General features: G+C 29.1%; 1 protein-coding gene across 1 annotated transcript in view; it reads left to right on the top strand.

Annotated features, from left to right (window-relative positions):
- The first annotated feature begins 1,816 nt into the window (after positions 1-1,816).
- Positions 1,817-14,065, top strand: part of LOC113560461 (calbindin-32) — a 62,788-nt gene continuing 50,539 nt past the window's right edge. Inside the window, exons 1-2 of the mRNA XM_026966342.1 lie at positions 1,817-1,924; positions 9,445-9,643. Of these exons, the coding sequence (XP_026822143.1) occupies positions 9,457-9,643 (187 nt within the window). The 5' untranslated portion in view covers positions 1,817-1,924; positions 9,445-9,456. The remainder of the gene's footprint in view (positions 1,925-9,444; positions 9,644-14,065) is intronic.

Raw genomic sequence — 14,065 nt, 5'->3', positions numbered from 1 at the left:
ATAATCATAATCATAGCCCCATATCTTCCAAACGTATTATAATGGACATATTATCAAAGGCTCAAAGATATAAAAATATTAAAACTACTCTTTAGAGTTTTGATTTAAAATGTTTTATCGACATTTTTTTTTAAAATCTTTGCTTATAAATTTACCAGAAAAATGTGTAGTTTTATTTAAAAAAATAAAGTTTGTATCACCATAGCACTTTTTAAATAGCAGACGAAATATAAGTATTTCAAAATAATATTTTCCTTAGGTAAACTTGAAAACTCCCAAATTTGAATAAATACATTATTAAAGAAACATGAAAGTAAGTATACTTGGTAAACTACTTTATATAATATACAAAAGTTATCTGGATTCTAAGCGAAGAATGCATTGGTTTTATAATTACGTTTTTTTTGCTTTCCTTTTTCTGTGAAAATTGTTCCAGGTAGAAAAAGAACTAGGAAATAGTTTCATGTCCGTCACTATAATCAAGTCTGATTGGTTTTTTCTGAAGAAGTAGTTTTTCGATTTTCTCAATACATTTTTTACATACAAAGGAAACCTATAATTATAAACATTTAACGTGTTTTAAGAAATAGAAAATGACGAAGATTTTTAACAAAGAAGGTCCCTGCAGCGTGGTACGCTTGTTTGTTAATAAATAACTAAAATGCATGGTTTCATGACCACTATACCAATGCCAGTACCGAAACGAGAGTCGACGCCCTATTTAAATAAAAATAAAAAATCACTACGAAACAATAACTATATTATGAGATGACTTTTATAAAAAAATCGATCTTTAGGTTTTATTTATTTTTTTTAGTTTATTATGCACTTTGTGATTTTCCAGGGTGTTCTAGTTTCGTGCCATTGATTTTGAAGAACAAACAAGTCAGCATAATATAAGATAAATCTAAAATATATAAATATAATCGGAGTTGAAAAAAACTGATGTAAAATTAAATCACATATAGTTTTAAAACTACATTTGTGCAAAATGAAAAAAATAAAAAAAAATGTATCAAAAATAAAATGTCAAACGATAATCAATCAAGTATACATTATGTATCCTCTGGCTGTCAATGAGAGTAAGCCAATGGAAATAATAAATTTCAATAAACGTCACGCGGCGCTTTTTCGCATATAAATATTTTTTCATTCATCATTAAATTCGTTCTAATAAAACTCACAATTTGAAATATCAGTAATATTCCTACTCGCCGGGGAGGTATCTCGTGCATTGTATGCGTCGTATTTATTGCTATTATTGATAAACATTAAACGTACGTCACGTTATCCGCGAAAACCTTAACGTCAAATAGTTTACCACGTTTTATGCATCGTTAAACTAAAAGAAAAAGAAAACTTGTACTCGAGCTTTAATGTGAGGCATTTTTATTTATTTTATAGCAAAAGGGCGATGAGACGAAAATGCTTTAGGACATTTTAGCGGGAACGACCTTTTTTCCTATTGAAATATAGTAGGTACCTTATATGGATAGTGAAAGACATCAGACGGGCAGGAAGATTTAAATATTAACAGTTCTAAGAGAAACAAAAAATAATAAAAGAATCTTCTCGTTTAAATTTTTGTACTTAGGGTCAAGTTATATTTTCCGTGGTATTTGCATATGCTTCGGTATAATATATAAAATTGGCCGGCATTCCGCAACGATCTGTTTCCCCTCTGTGCGTATATAAACTTAAAACTTTACAGGGAAAAAAACATAGAGGAAAAGGGCCAAGGGTTTGCTGCATTATGGAGCCGCGCAAGCGTTCTAGACGCGAACAAAATAGCCGGGGTGATCGGCAGCAGCACAGCTTTAGTCCTCCACGACGAGTACAGGTATCAACACCCACGCACCACTACAAAAGTCCATTGTCACATTCTCGCTCAATTCCACGTTGCCCTCCATTCGATAACACCAAGGTAAACATTATTTTTTTATAAATTGTAATAATTTTCATCGATTATGTGTGAATAGGGTTTTTACTTATTATTATTCGCGATATTTTAAAATAATTATTTTTACAAGCAATTATTATTAATTGTTAAACACTCAAAAGACGTATTTAGAAAAATTAAAAACCCAATCGCCACACTATTACCTATATTTTATATACATTGTTATTATTACAAAGTATTATTATCATAATAATTTGTATTACTTTTATTATTGTTATAATAATTATTTTAACGATGTTAAAATTCGTTAACTCGAAGTAAAAACTCACTAACTACTAAAATTTGTCTAATATTTTCCGAAAGATTTAGAACTCAATATCAAATTGGTGATTTTATGCTCAAAAAAGAAAGCATGCATAAATTATATTAAAAGAATCCTTAAATAAAAATCTCATTATTGATCAGTATAGCCTCTTTTTACTATTTGAAATAAAATATAAATATCTATTTTTAAAATCAATCAATTTCCCGACATTTCAGTTTTCGTTGTGGATGAGTTCTTACTTCAAGCTAAAATCTGATGAATTTTAATACTATGATTTTACGTCGAAGTGTATACCAGTGGTGGCGTTTGATGTGTATTCAGATGTTAAACGCGGTTTACGTTACGATAGGTCTACAGGTATAAGAGGGGTCACGCGCAACAAACAAGTTAAATATACTTGAGCCCCAGTTATCGAATTTGACGCACCGATAAGACTACAGCTGCTGTCGACTACAAACGACGTATAATATATAATAATATTATAATGCCCGCGTAATAATCCTTTGTGTAGATTTCCGATTTATAATCGTGATCGGACTCGAATTCTCAATAAATCGGACGCGCGGCACCCCTCTTGTTCGCCCGCTATCGCGGTATTTAAACCACCGTGCGCGTGTGCGCATTTATATCTCATAATGTGTTATAATATTCACTGTGCTCCCTCTTGAATTTCGGTATACGACGCACGTAGGGTAACACGCATATACAACAAACGCAGTATGCGTACACTGCTGGCCGAGCGGTGGGTGGGTGGCAATCGAAGAGCAACGCAAATAGTAAATACTACGCGCTATCGAATCGTGTGTATTATATTGTACGGCATTAAGTCCGTCGTCGGATCCACCGTTTCGTTTGACACGATGTCATAATAATATATTGCGTGTAATACATGTTCAGTGTGCGCGGACAATTTTGCAATGTACACTGAAATGGTATAAAACATGCCGGGTTCTTACAAAGAGCGGGAGGGTAGTTAAAAAAATCAAATTTGTTTAAAAAAATTGATTTTCATGAACCGTTTGCACCAACCATCGTGAGCAAGAGCTTACAACATCTCTACAAATGTTCAATGTTACCCACACCAATCACGCTAAAGACACACATTATTCGGTTACGCCTTCTGTTAAGGTATTGTCATCGTGCTAGGAACTGATAGGATTATAATAGAAATATGAAGGCGTTCCTCTAACCATCACAGGACCAGCGTACCAAGAGCTATCTATCGGCGACTAAAACTTAAAAAATCTATCTCAATCCTTGAGGATTGTAGGTCTTCGGTCTCGTTTGCATTGTCAACTTCCCGCGCTGTGATTTTTCCAAATTTCTATCAGATTTTTAAAGCCCCTGCACATACCATATACGATATTATTATCCGGAACAACATAATCGAACGCCAAAAGAGCTGCTGAAAAATGTTGTGAATGCGTCCGAGAGAGAAAATGTATATTATACGGCGGTGGTTGTAAAAGCTCATCCACCGCACGCGTACCTATATAATATTTTCGAACGTCATCGTGGGTAAATGCCAGGTGGTTGGGACTTTCTGACCGTGGAAAGGCGAAGGGGGGGGGTCAATGATTTGAATAAGTTTTTATGTAAATCGGTGTCTTTAATATACATATATATGTATATAAAAGTATATATTAAATTGTAATGTCCGCACGGTAAGTGTGCTTGAGCGCGCGCTTCCGTCAGCATTTATGTATATTATTATTATATTATTATGCATACACATTCGATTTGAATTTGTGTATACGTATAAAGACTGCATTTGGTCACGTGACCGCAATATCAGATGGCTTTACACAAATCGATGTGACCAACTGTGACCCACAATATATTATTATTATTATTATTATTATTAAAGCAGTATCACAAGTATACATGAACGATGTATATAATTATGTTTAATAGTCTATAGATATAGCTGGTAAAGTACGTGGAGCCTATTTAAGAATGATTTTTTTCAAAGAAAATTGCATACTTGATTGTAATGTGAATAAAATGACGCATGAATGGTTTATTCCGTTTATATTTTGTTAGCGTTTTATTAAAAAGCTTTTAATAAAAGAAAACCGCAATTTTTGAGAAACGTTGTGATAGGTATAATATCCGATAATAATAATATTTTATTGTGAACATTGTAATATAAAATTGTGAAAAAAATACATAAAACTATTTTTTTAAACCAGAAACATTATTTAGGTGGTAAATATTATATTTTATAAATTGTAATAATAATTTCCATCGATTAAGCATTGATAGACTTTTTGCTTAAAGAAATAATATTACCGTTTGAGTTTAAATTAAATTAAACATAATAATATATATAATTAAATTAAAAATGTTTTGTTTATATAATGTGTTTATTTCATAAAAATTACAATATATTGTTATTTTGTAACTTAAAAATTACGTAAACATTTTCAAAAAGATTCACTGTAAATACGTCTTATGCGTGATGAGTGTTTAAATATGGTCTTTAAAAGTATATTTAAAAATTCATAAATTATAAATTTGGATTAATTTATTAATAAACGAAAAAAAAATTGAATATACTTAGTGAACCATTGTGTATATACTTATATTTTAATACAATTATTTTTGAAGTTCAATTCATATGAAAGTATTATTATAGCTGATAGTGAAAGATAGTATTATTTAATAAATGCATATATATACATATATACAGCAAGCAGAAAAACCATAAGTAAAACATATTTAAAAAAATACATATTTTCAAAAACATTGGTTTTCTTTTAGCACAGTAAAGAATAATTTTAAAATTGTATGAATATGGTGTGTTTTTGAACAATATACGTCTTTTTTATATTATGGTTAAAACATATTTTTTGTCGGCGACAAACTAGAGTCATGAGAACTATTGATATTTTATTTGCTTGCTATAATGCGTTCTTTATTCCAATCAAACGAAGAAAAGCATCAATGGCATTCCATCCATTGTTCAGATTTTTCAAATACGTAGCCATGTATTTGACGTGATTTAGATACCCTTTTGCGCACTTATAAAGTTATAACCTATAATTCGTTTTTTACTATATAATATATAGTTCATTAATAACTATATTAACGATATAGAAGTTTTAAAGACTTTGGAGGAACAGATACATAAGCACATTGAAAAAAAAAAAAATTTCAAAAACAAATAAAATAATTGTCCAATTGTAAAAACGTTATCGAGCATTATATTTAAAAAGTTAAAATGCATTATTTAACGAAGCATTTAATAAAGTCTTAACAATACAATAACGATTTTTCATTATGTGTTTCCGCGTATGATATTGGTACAATACGTGCATTGCGTATCATTACGAATTCAATTTAATATTCGTTACCAATTATTAAAGCAATATTTAGGGTTACATTTTTCAAATAAAAAAAATCGTAATTAAAAGTTGGTATTACTACTATTATAGTAAATGTCAAACTTTCAAACAATTAGCACCGTTATATTTACCTTGTAATAGTGTTTTAAATATTTGCATGAAACAAATTATTAACTAGGCCGTTATGAGTTTTAATTTCAGATCTCAGAATGCTTTGTTATAGTTTCTCGTGCTGTTAAGAATTTTTTTATAACTGCCGTAATTTTTCTTTGATTATAATCTAATTTAAGGTACCTCGTTTCGAAGTATCATAATTAAAAATTTAATAATTAAATCCTTTGCTATCTAATTGAGATTTAGTGAAATAAGGTATAAAATAAATCACATGGTAGAAGTGACAGTTGCTTACAAAAATGCTCAGCGTAATCATGTTTTTACGGAAATAAACTATTCAGTTAAATCAAGAATAATTAGAAAGTTTGTTATACTTACGTATGTTATTATTTATAGATACTCCATTGTCTCACTTTATTTTCATCAATGTGACATATAGCAATATGTCGTTATTAAATTATAATTTATAATTTCAAATTATCATGGTATGCTGAAGAATTCCATCAAGTAAGCAATACATCAACAATAATGTTGATAAGATCAGGCGTGTACGTTTATTAGGTACCCATTTGTTTTAGATTCGTTCGTTGTTGTTCAATGTACTTTTTCTAAACTACTGAGGAATTTTGTTAAAACGACCTTTTTAAAGTTCAATCCGTGTTCAATGTACAATCGAATGGTATAAATGACTCTGTGAACAAGTTTCCCCTCTTTAACTACTCGAAAAAGTATCTTCATAAAAAGAAAACGACTAATAGACACACACACACACACACACACACACACACACACACACACACACACACACATACTGCGCGAATGCGCATATATCCGTATCACTTTAAGATGGTATATATATTTATTATTTATATGTATAAGTATACTTATTATATTAATAAAAAAAAAATCACAAATATACGTTTTAATATAGATAAACAACAACGGTAAAAACCTTATCAACAATTTAAAATAATTTTGACTTTAAGGAGGTTGCTTATGAATATTTTTAGGGGGCTAACTCTCTCCCCCAAAAAAATCATAATTTTTTTTTTACACACCTGTACATGGTTTTTAATAACTAAAAAACTTTTTAATAATTACCTGACATCTACTAAGTATATTAAGTACCAATGCAATTACATTACAAATAATCATAGAACATTTTGTCACTGAAAATGTTAATAGATAAACGGGGCCGTATCTCGAATATCATCATAAATCTAATGAGTATACGTTAAAAAACATCTAGAAAAAAGAGTGACTCTACCACCTACAACTACCCATTGCACACATCTTTATAACACAATAGATTTCTTCCTCGTTCTACCATAAAACTAATTAATAGCTTGTAGATTGTATTATACTGGATCACACAAACAGCTGTAAAACACGTTACCGTTATATTATTAATGATTTTGAAAGCATTTATCTGTGTTGCAGCGGTGACACTTACGTGACAGTGTTCACTTTTCATTCTCACACCTTTATAAAATTATAGACATCCTCACGTCTTCGTCTGAAAATACATCAAAAACCATTAGACCTCATTTCACCTTTTCCCACCCAGTCCGTGGACTTGTTTTCAAAACGGTTTATAGCCGCACTGCACGGTCGTTAATAAATAATAATTTACGTCAAAATGAAAAAAGGAGGATGCACGCGTTAATGTTGTAAAGAATGTCGAGCTAAGTAAACCACGAGCCTACGTTAAAAGCTATTGTAAGGTTTTGCACGCAAGGAAAAATCAATGAATTGCCTGTTGATCTATGACCTCAAGTCAAAAGAAACTTGAATTCACACGTCTGCTGTAAAATTTATCGTTTGAGTACTGTACATCAAAAGTCTCTCAAATGTACGAAATTAAAAACATCAATAACAGACCATCACTAAAATATTTTTGATTCCGATTTTTCAAACTCAAGCGCTAATTTATGAAGACGCTGTCGATATATATCTGCAATTTAATACAAAAAGTTAATCCTTGTTTAGTTGACTTTTCATGATAGCTATCTTAATTGTGTTTTTTTTTAAGTCGATAGTGCGTACTCTGCATACTATGCACTTTCAATATGGCTCCGTTATCATTGGGTTTTAATCACAATTAAGAAAACTATGTATTTACATGGTCTATGATTTAATTATATAATAACGTTATATTTTTCGATTAAATTAAAATGAGATTAAGTTATCGAAATATAAATACTTTGGAAACATTTTAATAGTAATAGTATAGTAATTATTGTAATATTAATAATAATAATATGGTTTTGAAAAAGGATACAAATCTGCGGGTAATTAAAAAACAAAAATTAAAACGGGTTTGTAAGAAACATTTTAAATTTTTTAATTATAGAAGTCAACAAATATATAATGATAGTCTAATTAAAATGTAATCAAATACTTGAAGTTTATGCTTTATGAGACTAAAATAACAAAGAAAAACTAAAATAAAATGACTTATGAGCAGACTGATATATTTTTTAATGAATACTTATTATTATTGTAGGTATTAAACTTTATCAAAAGATTATTTTTCCATAATTATTGTATTAAGTTAAACTCGTAACTGCTCATAATTTATCTATTATTGTGCATGAATAGTTTGCCAACTTTATACTATATAAATAATATAATACAGTATATAATATATAGAGTCGTATAATGGTGCATTGTATAAATGTAATCATTCGGTAAAGATTGTTCTCCGGAGTAGGAAATTCTCATTTGAAAAAAATGATTGTTATCTCAGCTTAAAAATGTATATTCAATTGAGGATTTAACAATTATATTATTATGCTCACTGAAACGACGATACGATTCAGCAAAGGTTTCGTATTTATTTTTATTTTAATAAATAATTACTTAAAGAATAGTAAATAAATTATTGCCAGCGAATGTTTTGCATATAATTTTACACTGTTATTATACGCAACGTATCTACTTAGTTATCGACATACAATAAAATAAACTGTGTCCGGTGAATAATAGTAAAGCGTTCATTAGTATACTGGGCGCATATAATTGAATATATCCTGTATCATATACGCCTTTTGTAATATGCGGTACCGACTTGCTCGGACGAAAATGTAGTTACAAACAAAGACGTATTTATATTTTATAGTACGAGGAGAACAAGGTTTAATCGTCCTTTGCTGAACTTTTTTTTTTCAATTTTACGTACCGTATATAAAGTTTTCAACAATTACTTGAGAGAAAAAATTATCTAACCTTCCTTATAGGTACATAATTTCGACTAATGAAGTTATTCCAAGCGTTTCTTGCTGAAAGTATCCACCGTTTTTATTAAATTTAAAAATATAAAACTTAAGCCACGTTATATGTCTATAATATATTATAAACCTTTTTTAGAATTACTATGTACAAAATTATGGAATTGCTTTTATCGCTTGTATGGTTGTTAATGATTATTATCATCACACGGGTACATCACAATATTATATCATACTGAACGTTTTTAGTTTTGATATTTTGTGTTTTTATTCATAACTCGACCTGTTTTAAACACAAAAATCTTTATGATAAATATAAGACAACACAAGTTGCTCACGGCTATATACACGTTTGGCAGATGTATTTTTTTATTCAAAATAAATATATAATACGACCATCATAATTTTATTTGGATTGTACAATGTTATAAGTTGTTTTTTTAAACAATCGCGTGTTAAAAATTGTTATTTGTATATATTATTTAATATTATTTAATATTATGTTTTTATTTTTATGATATTACGTAGAAAATATACAAGATGAGTTTCTCTTCGGACGCCTCTTCGGCATCGGCAGCAGTGGACGCGGCGGCGGCGGCACAGAAAAAATTGAATTTAGAAAAAGCGACCAACTTTATGAAGCAATACAGAGACCCGCACAGCCGTGAACTGAAAAAATTGTCGGCTAACCAGTTCATGGACGTCTGGAGCCACTATGACAAGGACGGTGAGTTCGTGAGAATAAAAATTACAACAATAAATTCTAGTTTAAAAAAATATGAAGTTTTATCAAGGCTTTGCACCTAAATCATTTATTTAAGTTTTGGGTTTCTGGTGCCAGAACTCAACATTTAAACAAATACGCTCATAATCCTTTGTTATTTGAGTAAATGAGGTTAAATAAGAATGTAAAGTAGTTCATGAAAAATTTAATTCGAAAAGTATGTAGGTAAAAATTATTTTTTAATTTCAAGATGTCTGTTGCATACCGAGTAGTAACGTCATGTCGTTACGTTCTTCGATAAAGCATTAGGAATTTTGTAATTTGCATTTTTTATTGTCGCGGCAGTCTTATGTTATTGATACGCCGTCAAAAGCCGTCTAGTGGCGAAGTGACCACGGAAAGTGTACTACAAGATACGCGATGCGTAATCCGTGTTGTCCTCATTGTATATGTTATTAATTTGATTAAATATTATTAATAAATTAAAATGTTGACATAAAATCGACAAAATAAATAAAACCGAAAAAAGTACATAAAAAATTATATATTATCATATGTGCCTAAGTAGTAAAATGTTCAGGTTTCATTAAACCCAGTGTATTGGAAAAATCATTTGGATTTTGGGTGATAAAATTTTTAAGAATTGAAACTATGAAATTTAGCTCTTTGAACGCATTTGAAAATTCCAAAACTCAGGAATCAACTAAACGCATAATACGTTTAATTTTAGAATAAAATTAAAAGTGCGCTTGCACATTACTCTATGAACTAATATTATGTGCTATATAGTTTCATATTTTATTTGCCGCTAGACGTTTTTTTGGCTACGGTCGCGTGTACGTTAAAATATAAATTTTTGGTTTTATCTATGTGAATCATAAATCCCAAAACCTACAATGTAACGTATAACGATGACGTGTACACATTATAATATATAATAGAATAATTCTGGAAATATAAAAATACACATGTGTGGGGTTGGACGAGTGGATGGCCTCGGAAGTGCGTAAAGCTATGAGTGGAGAGGGCGAGGGTCGATTGATTTACGGCGAATCGATATAATATAATATATATGCCGATTTCAGTGTTTTTAATAAACGACCAAACTAATTTCAACGCGGTCCGAGCAAATACGATTCGAACGTGTTTCCGTTCCCCACTGTGTGGTATGTACACGGCAGTTATTTTTACTTAACCGCCAATACTCAGCGCGTCTGGCGGTACGTGAATGCCTAAATTAATTACGGAATCTCGACAATAACGCCGATACGGCGATAAGGAAACGTTTAACAAAAATGTAACTGTTGACGTTATTAAAAAATACGTGACCCGACAAATAATGTTGTAAATCAAATGAGCTGCTGTATGTCGATCTAATACTGCACGTAGTGATCGACAAGACGCCAACAATATCGTGTTGTAACGTAATAATTTATTATAGTAATAATATTATTACAAAACGATGTGGAAAAAGAAGGGTGAAGACGAGAAAAATAGTTGTTTTTTTTTTTACATTTCAAACTTCTCAACGCCATAGTAACCTTTTGTAACTTGTCGCGTTCAAACGTGTTTGTTTCGTGTTTTTTTGATGTATTATTACTATGATACCTATTTCAAAGTGATTTTTTTCACAGGTAAACTCTAATTTTCTCAAAAAGTAATAACGCGTTTGAAATATTATTTTTTCAATATGTAGTTCAAAAACATTACAAAATCCTATTTTAGAAAAAGAAATTGTATACTTATAATTATTAGTTTTATTTTAACGACAGAAAATTTCAGAGTTGTATTTTTTTTCAGATATTATTTCAATGTAATATATTAAAGTAGAATTCGAACGAGACGTTAAAATTAGTTGTAAGTATACATGAATTTTAGATGAGCGAAATAGAGTAGCACAAAGGTACGCCATAAAATGTTAGTCCACTACGCCGCTCTTTAGAACTTTAAATACGTTTATAACTAATTACAACTTCTCAATCTAAATTAGAATCTTACGCATCGAACATTTCAGAAAAATTTTATGCTCCGGAATATGAAAGCAAAAATTTACGCTGTCGTTCAAAAATATAAAATAATTCATTAATAGTAATGATAATAAAAACAACTTTTGGGCTTAAAAATGTTGTTTTTTAATGACTTAAAACTATCAAAAATAACATACTTCCAAAACGATTAAACTTTTTGTGGTAATGAGTGTTTATTCGTAAAAAAAAATAAATCACCCTAACTCTATATTGTACATACCATTAATCAACGTTAACGCGCGTAATACGTTTCATAAAAATATGATGTAAAGCACAGTCGTACAGAAAAATTATATTATTACAGAAAGTTCTATACATACCAACATAGAAAACGATCGTCGTATTTATAAGTACAATTTTTAATCATAACAAAAGTTTTAGAAACAATTAAAATATAATATACAAATGTTGGATTGTCGTAGCGACAATACTGAATCGACGACAACGATGATAGGAGTGCGTTATTGTTTCGTAACTATTGTAATAGTCGTAACATACTTTGCCGTTCGATACTATAATTCTCGCTTAGTTGTTCATGAAATATCATGGTGTGTTACAATAAATACCTCTTGGAATGAGTCGGCAAGTATTTATTTATAATTCAACCACGAAAACAGAATACGTAACATTCGAATTGTAAAAATTATATTTTATGTATTTAGGTTTTCGCTTTGGTTGGTAGCTGGTATACCTACTGTATAAATATAAATTAAAACATTAAAAGAAGTTCATATATTATATGACACCGATATACATTATTATATATATATATATATACAAAAAATAAATTTTACAGTAATGTGTATAATATATAAATGCATTAATATTATAAAAATCTAAAACAAAATATATTTTCAAAATAAAAATTTTATGATTTTTATTTAGGTGAATATAACATTTCAACGAGAGGTTTCTACTGTTCAGTGTTAAATTGGACAAAAAAAAAAAAAGCGACATTTCATAAACAGAATATAATTATGAATAATAATAACTTTGATGTTTTTTTTTGATTATATTTTAAATAATTGTGTCTGATTCTTATCAAAACACTCTTGCATTATGTGTATAACTCATAAAAATAATTGTAAAAAATATTATTTTTTTTGTGAAAAAACAAAATTTTATGAAAAAAAATAAACTTAACAATGAATGCTCAATAATATATATATATATTGTTAATAACAATAATACCCTTTGATTATAATAGTTTTTGATTCTTGAATTTCTAAATGTATATACTTAATACTCACTGTATTATATATTGTTCTCATTATTATCTAAACAAGTTCATATTATAATTTATAATTTCGTAAAATATTAACACATTTCCAATGAACAAATGTCATTAAGTTATTATGTATTTAATTGTATCCTTTAATACCTTTACAAATCACTTTCAAATGACCATAATATATGGAATAAGTGATGGAAAAAAATAATGTTTGACGTACCACAAACTAACAAATAAATTCGTTTTATAATACGTTATAAAATGTATAAATTAAAACCTTTTGTTTGGTTTTACTAATTAATTGTTTGAATGGAATAATTAAAAGAGCACTCGGTTGTTTTAAATATTATGACAGTGCAATTTAGAATCTAAATTAAGTTGAACGAAACGAAAATGAATATAAATTTAAATTCTATCGCGGCGTTGCAATATAAATATATATCTTATCCCACCGTGTAATATAATACGCCTCAACCTCAAACCGTCTTTAGTTTCTGCAATAAATCATTGTCTACCGCCTTAATAATAATAATAACGCCATAATTCAAAACACCCGAATTTACGAGTATCCCAACATCAGAAAACTGTTAAATCGATAATGCTTTAATACTATTACAATAATCCCAATAATTCTCAAATCTGCTTTAATAATAAAATACACTTTTAACCATACTGCGAATTATTATATTCTTTCTCCGCCATCGTAAATACCTATGCGCAGTGAGCAAAATATCGCATTAATTAAATTAGATGTAGTCGTATACCCGTAACGAGGTTTTTTTCCTTCCCTTTAGCAGTGGCGTAAAATAATCATTACGTTTATTCCGAATGGGCATTATTTACAATAGTTATAATAATAATAACAATATATTGTACTTCACGGGTATAATATAATGTCATAATTAATTCTGTTGTTGGTTTTTAAAAGAAACAATTTCGAGACAAACAAATATTTGAATTATATTTTGTTAAAAAAAAAAAAAAAATGTACTCGCAGTTAATGCAAGTATAAAACACGATATAAAAATAGAATATAAATTGAAAAAAAAAAATACACGCGACCATAACAATGTCCAAAAGAGCGTATTTGTTAGATGCGTATAACAATATAAATGCCACAGCAGCACAGTAAGTAGGTACTTCGATATAAAATATAAATAAAACCGA

The sequence above is a fragment of the Rhopalosiphum maidis genome, chromosome 4 (assembly GCF_003676215.2).
Source record: "Rhopalosiphum maidis isolate BTI-1 chromosome 4, ASM367621v3, whole genome shotgun sequence".
In the NCBI taxonomy this organism is placed as follows: Eukaryota; Metazoa; Arthropoda; class Insecta; order Hemiptera; family Aphididae; genus Rhopalosiphum; species Rhopalosiphum maidis.
Note: the sequence above shows the minus strand (reverse complement) of the source record. Positions and strands in the feature narration are given on the sequence as shown.